Source organism: Plasmodium reichenowi, chromosome 14 (assembly GCF_001601855.1).
Source record: "Plasmodium reichenowi strain SY57 chromosome 14, whole genome shotgun sequence".
Lineage (NCBI taxonomy): Eukaryota > Apicomplexa > Aconoidasida > Haemosporida > Plasmodiidae > Plasmodium > Plasmodium reichenowi.
The window spans coordinates 951581-958294 of record NC_033659.1 but is presented as its reverse complement, the minus strand read 5'-3'; the positions used below and the strand labels follow the sequence as shown (position 1 = coordinate 958294).

Below are 6714 nucleotides of genomic sequence, written 5' to 3'. Positions count from 1 at the left end.
TTTTTTTTTTTTTTTTTTTTTTTTTTTTTTTTTTTTTTAAAAAAACAAAATTTTTTTTTTTTTTTTTTTTTTTTTTTTTTTTTTTTTTTTTTTTTTTTTTTTTTATTTTTTTTTTTTTTTTTTTTTTTTTTTTTTTTTTTTTTCACATGAAATTATATATTTGTTTAATTATTTCATATTATCATTACCTATTCATAAAATATACATAAATACATATACATATATATATATATATATATATATATATATACATATTTTAAAGACCTTTGGGTGTTATAAAACCAAATTTGTACTTTATATTTGTCGTATGATCATTAAAATAAATTTTGAGGATGTATAATTCATATATAATATTTAAGAGCAGAAAAAAATAAAATATACATATATATATATATATATATATATGTATGTATGTATTAATACTTGTACAATATGTACACATTCATTATAATATTGTAATATAATTATTACGTTTATTGTATCATAGTATATTCATTGATCATATTAATATAACCATCCTTTCGGTGTATTCATATATTTTACCTTAAAAATATGAGGGGTAAAAATTAAAACAATGAACAAATAACACTACATATATATATATATATATATATATATATATATATATTTATTTATATATATTTATTTATTTATTTATATATTTTTATATATTCCTGTATAAAAATGAATGAAGAGTTGAATAAGATGATAAATAGTTTCCAGATAAACGAAAAGGAGGGAAAAGAAATAAATAAAAATAATAATATAGAAAAGAATCAAAATGTACATTTAAATATATATCCAAATATGAGTAATTATGTTGATATAGGATCTAATATATATGTTGATGAAATAAAAAGTATATCAAAAGAAGACAATACGAAAAAAAAAAGTATATTAAATTCAAAATATATATCATCAAAGAATAATGAATTTGTAGAAGCACAATTATATGAATTAAATAATTATAATGAAAATAATATATATGAGGACTTCAATATTTTTTCGAATTCTACAAATATATATAGTAACGACAATAATATGAAGAAATATTTAATACAAAAATGTGGAAAAAAAAATATAAAAAAAAGGATGGAAATATTAAATCAGGAAAATAATAATATGGGTATTCATAAAAATATAGTATATGATGATCATAATAATAAAAATGTAACATATGATAATAATAATAATAATAATAATAATAGTTGTAGTATCATAAAATATGAACTACGGAAGACATCGATTTGTAAATACTGGATAAAAGGGATTTGTGCTAATGTGGAATGTAATTTCGCCCATGGAGAACACGAACTAAAATATACATTCGGAGTATATAAAACAACTATATGTAAACATTGGAAAAAAAACGGTATGTGTTCTAGTGGTATTCATTGTAGGCATGCACATGGGGAAAATGAATTACAACCAAAAAATTTACCTTTACATTTATTAAAAAAAAAAAATAATTTGAAAAATAAAAATCAAGCAAAATCTTTTCATACAAATAAAGAACTTACCATAAATGAATATAATGATCGTTCTGTAAATAATAGAAATGTTGAACAGATGTATAAGAATAAGGTAGATCCTTTAAAAAATAATAACAATAATAATAATAATAATAATATTTATTATTATGGAAATGAGGAGAATCCAAAAGATGTGAATATTTTTAGAATGGACACATTTTATAACAATATTTTTGATAGTGGAAATCACATGGATAAACCCCCCACACACAACAACAACAACAATAATAATAATAATAATAATAATAATAATAGTAATAGTAATAATAGTTATAATAATAATAATATTGTTAGTGTTGAGGGGAAACCAATTAACCAGAATACACCTAATATCCTTAACGATGGTAATTACTCAAATTGTACAAATTGTACAAATTATTCAAATTATTCAAATCATTCAAATCATACAAATTATACTAATTATACTAATTATACTAATTATACTAATTACATAAATAATAACGAAAAGGAAGAAAATGAAAAGAGAAATTTCAATTATTATGATACATGCAAAAATATATGGAACTATAAAATTTGTAAAGATGATAACAATCTATTGAATAATAATGAAAAGACTTTTTTTTTTTTTTCTAATGTAAATAATAGTAAAATGGTAGAATGTAATATGAACAATATATTTAATGACATACATAAAAAAGATAATATGATAACATTAAACGATAATTCAAATCATGTAATTAATATAAAAAAAAACATAATAAATGATGCTGATATATCGAAAGTTACAAATATTCCTATTTATAAAGATGATCATTTAAAAAATGTACCTATTAATAATAAAAAAAAGGAGACTGTATTATCACAGGGAAAAAAAAATACATATTTAAAAGTAAACTTTTTCAACAACAAGAACAAGGACAATAATAATAATAACAATATAATAGTAGATACTAACAATAATAATAATAACAATATAATAGTAGATACTAACAGTAATAATAATGTTATGAAGAATGATCATAATAAAATTAATAATAATAATTTAATATTTCAGAATAGTAGATTTATGGATCATGCGGGAGCCTGTGGACATATAAAAAATGGTGATACTATAAAAAATGGAGATACTATAACAAGTGCTGATACTATAACAAGTGGCGATACTATAACAAGTGGTGATACAATAACAAGTGGAGATACTATAACAAGTGGTGATACAATAACAAGTGGTGATACTATAAAAAATGTTGAAAATTTTGTTAATTATACAAATAGTAACAACATAAGTAATATTAATATATCTATAAATGGTAGTAATTATGAAAAATATATTAATAATATGAATTTTATTAATAATAAGGAATCAAGCAATATAAGTAAAGATGATGCTTATAATGGGAATATGGATAATCATAATCATCCTCTAAATAATAATAATAATAAAAACCTTTGTAACACCAGCTTGAGTGATTTATGTAGTAATAATTCTTCTGAGTCCAAAAAACAAGAAGCTGCATGTCTCAATAAAAACGATACTCATGATATAATAAAAAATGTATCCAATAATATGAAACAGTTTTTTCTCTATATGAATCCTATTAATAATAATACGTCTGATAATGTAAAATTAATTAATAATTATGCAAATGATTATTTTTATTATGATGAAAAGAAGGATGAAGAACGTAACCCTTATGATAATAAAAATAATAAAATTAAAGCGTTTCGTAATATCAACATTCGTATTATAAAAAAAGAAGATGAACAAGAACATACTAATGAGAAGAATAATACAATATTTAATAAAAATGTAAATGAAATTACGTATAGTAAAGAAATAACACACATGAATAATATAAACAGATCTTCAGATGAATATATTACAAATAATAATATGGATAGTCATAATAATATTATGAAGAATACATTATATCCATGGAAAGAAAATAAATTCAAAAATGTTGATATGTCAAATATATACAAAATTAATAAGGATGATTATTTGCATAAAGATATTGATAAGAGCATAGATTGTGTTATAAGTCCATACAAAGATACCAACATAATTATGGATAGGATAAACGATGACAATATAAATGATGACAATATAAATGGTGACAATATAAATGGTGACAATATAAATGGTGACAATATAAATGATGACAATATAAATGGTGACAATATAAATGGTGACAATATAAATATGGATAATTTATTATTTACATATAACGAACAAATAAACAATCATCATAATAATAAAAAATGGAACGTTCTTAATAATTCTATGATTGTAGAAAAAAATGAAAAAATTACTAATAGCGAAAAGAAAAATAATTATAAGATACATCAAAGGCAAAATATTAATAAAAATGTTTCAGATAATAACGCAAATATAAATAATAAGAATGTAATTAGTAAAGATAAATTTAAAATTATAAATTCTTATATTGATTATAAATTAAATTATCCTAGAAATAATAAATATAGTTATAATAATATGGAACATAACATAAAAAATATGAATGAGCAAAATAGTATAAATAATAATAATAATAATATATTATATACAACAAGGAAAGATTTAAGAAATAATATTCATACTATCAATTTTAATGATACAAAAAATATAATTAATAGTGATGATTATTTTGTAGATAATAATTATAATTATAATTACAATTATTCTTATGATAATATGGAATTATCTAATAAAAATATGAAAGATGTTATTAATTTATATACATACGTTGTTAATAAAAAAAATGAAAAAAATATGCACACGTCTACTGGTATTATATTTAACGATGGATATATTAAAAAGGAGGATTGTGGTGGTTGTCATATGATAGAGAGTACGCAGATGTTCGATGAGGAAATAAATTGTTCTCCGGAAAATAAAAGTAATAATAATAATAATATTAATATTAATAGTAGCAATAATAATAATAATATTAATATTAATAGTAGCAATAATAATAATAATAATATTAATAGTAGCAATAATAATAATAATAATATTAATAGTAGCAATAATAATAATAATAATAATATTAATAGTAGTAATAATAATAACAATAATAATTATTATTATTATTATAATGATTATCATCATGATGATGATAATATTATGAATCATTCTTATGATAATAATATTAACGATTCATATTACTACCAATTTAATGACCTTTATTCAAAAGAGAATCAACAAACATACACATACAATATAAATAACCTAATACATAATATGAAATTATTAAATACAAAATATGAGTCTCCTCTAAATTCTGAACAAGAAAAAACAATTTTAAAAAATATCGCTGTGGACAAAAATAACAACATTAATATTAATAACATTACATTACCTACTCTTCAAGATAACCAAATGAATAATTATAAAAAATATACAAATGATTTAGGATCAGTATCAGAAAAATACACATCTACATATAATGATACGTTAAAAATGCATAGTGAAACATTTATGGATTCGCAAAATGGTATGTACATTTTACCACAATATGTAACACGTGAATGTATTAATAGTCCATATGATAGCTCTCCTTTTACAGAAGGAAATAGGGAAGAGAAAAAAGATAATAAAGAACTCGAAATAATAGGTAATATGTTATATGATGAAAACATTTGTATGGATGATGAAGATTTATTCGGAAGAAGTCACCTTTTTAATATATTTAACAATGAAGGAGAAATAAATATTAATCAAAAGGATAATTATTATGATAAGGATGATCATAATAATTTTCATAGGGATGATCATAATAATTTTCATAGGGAAGATCATAATAATTATCATAGGGATGATCATAATAATTTTCATAGGGATGATCATAATAATTTTCATAGGGATGATCATAATAATTTTCATAGGGATGATCATAATAATCATCATGATGATGACGTTATATATGAGGAAACGAAAAAAACAGATAATATAGAAATTCCATTAAAAGACAATAACATAATGATAAATAATTCATATAACAATAGTTTAATTAATTATAACAAATGTTTTGTTAAAGAACTTGAATATAACAATATAAATAATAAGAATCAAGAAAATAATATAAATCACAATAAAAAAACAGAAGAAGACTTAAAAATAAAAAATAGCTATGATACAAGTTCTAAACAAAATTATAAAGAAAATAATATGTTTCATGATATGGATAACATTACATCTTTACTACTACATATAAATAATTATAATGAAAAGGATTTTATGAATTTTAAAAATGAAGATTATACCTTGAACAAAGAAATGTATTTAAATGAATGCAAATATGTTAAAGAAATTAAAAATACAGATCAAGATAATAGAAAAGAGTTTGGAATAGTTTTACAAAATGATGACCATATATCTGAAAGGGATATGAGGACAAAGAAAATGATTTATTCTATTTTCATCAAAGAAGAAGAAACAAAGAAAAATAAAAGTTTAGAAAATATATGTTTTACAAATGAACAGGAGAAATATAATAATCTATCTATAATTAATCCAAAAAAAAATATAACAATGGATATTATCAAAAATGTAGATGAATTATCGTTTGACAATATGGAACAAATGTATAATGAACAAAAGATGAATAATATGGAAGATCGAATAGAAAAGATAAACATATTAACAAAGGATAATATACAAAATGGTATTCACAACAATAATAATATAATTGAAGAAAAACAAAGTCTTAAAGATAATAATTATGAAGAAAAAACAAAAACAAAAGGAATACAATAATTACATATATATATATATATATATATATGTATGTATGTTTTTTTTTTTTTTTTTTTTTCTTCTTCAAATGGATTGTCTATAATACTTGGATATAAATAGTGAACACTCAAAATATACAAGATGAGGAAGAAATTAAAAAGATAAATATGGGTAATTCGATAATTCAAAAAATTAAGAATGAAAGTAATGTGAGAGAAAAGAATAATATGACTAATCAAAATGATCTTTCTCGTATTAATAAATTAGAAAACTTACTGTGCCAAATAAATAAAAATAATCATTAGAAAGAAATATATAATATATTATTATTATTATTATTATTATATATATATATATATATATATATATGTATATATTTTTTTTTAATGTCTATCATACATACAAATTTTTATTTTAAGACACATATTTATATAATGATGTAACAATTTGAATTCTTTAAAAAAAAAAAAAAAAAAAAAAAAA

At 19.7% G+C, this 6714-nt stretch overlaps 1 protein-coding gene across 1 annotated transcript; it reads left to right on the top strand.

Annotated features, from left to right (window-relative positions):
• Positions 1-684: 684 nt before the first annotated feature.
• PRSY57_1424900 (zinc finger protein, putative) lies at positions 685-6252 on the top strand (the record flags this gene model as incomplete). Its single annotated transcript, XM_012909849.2, has 1 exon — positions 685-6252. One exon carries the CDS (start codon positions 685-687, stop codon positions 6250-6252), a length of 5568 nt encoding a protein of 1855 aa, XP_012765303.2.
• Positions 6253-6714: the final 462 nt, after the last annotated feature.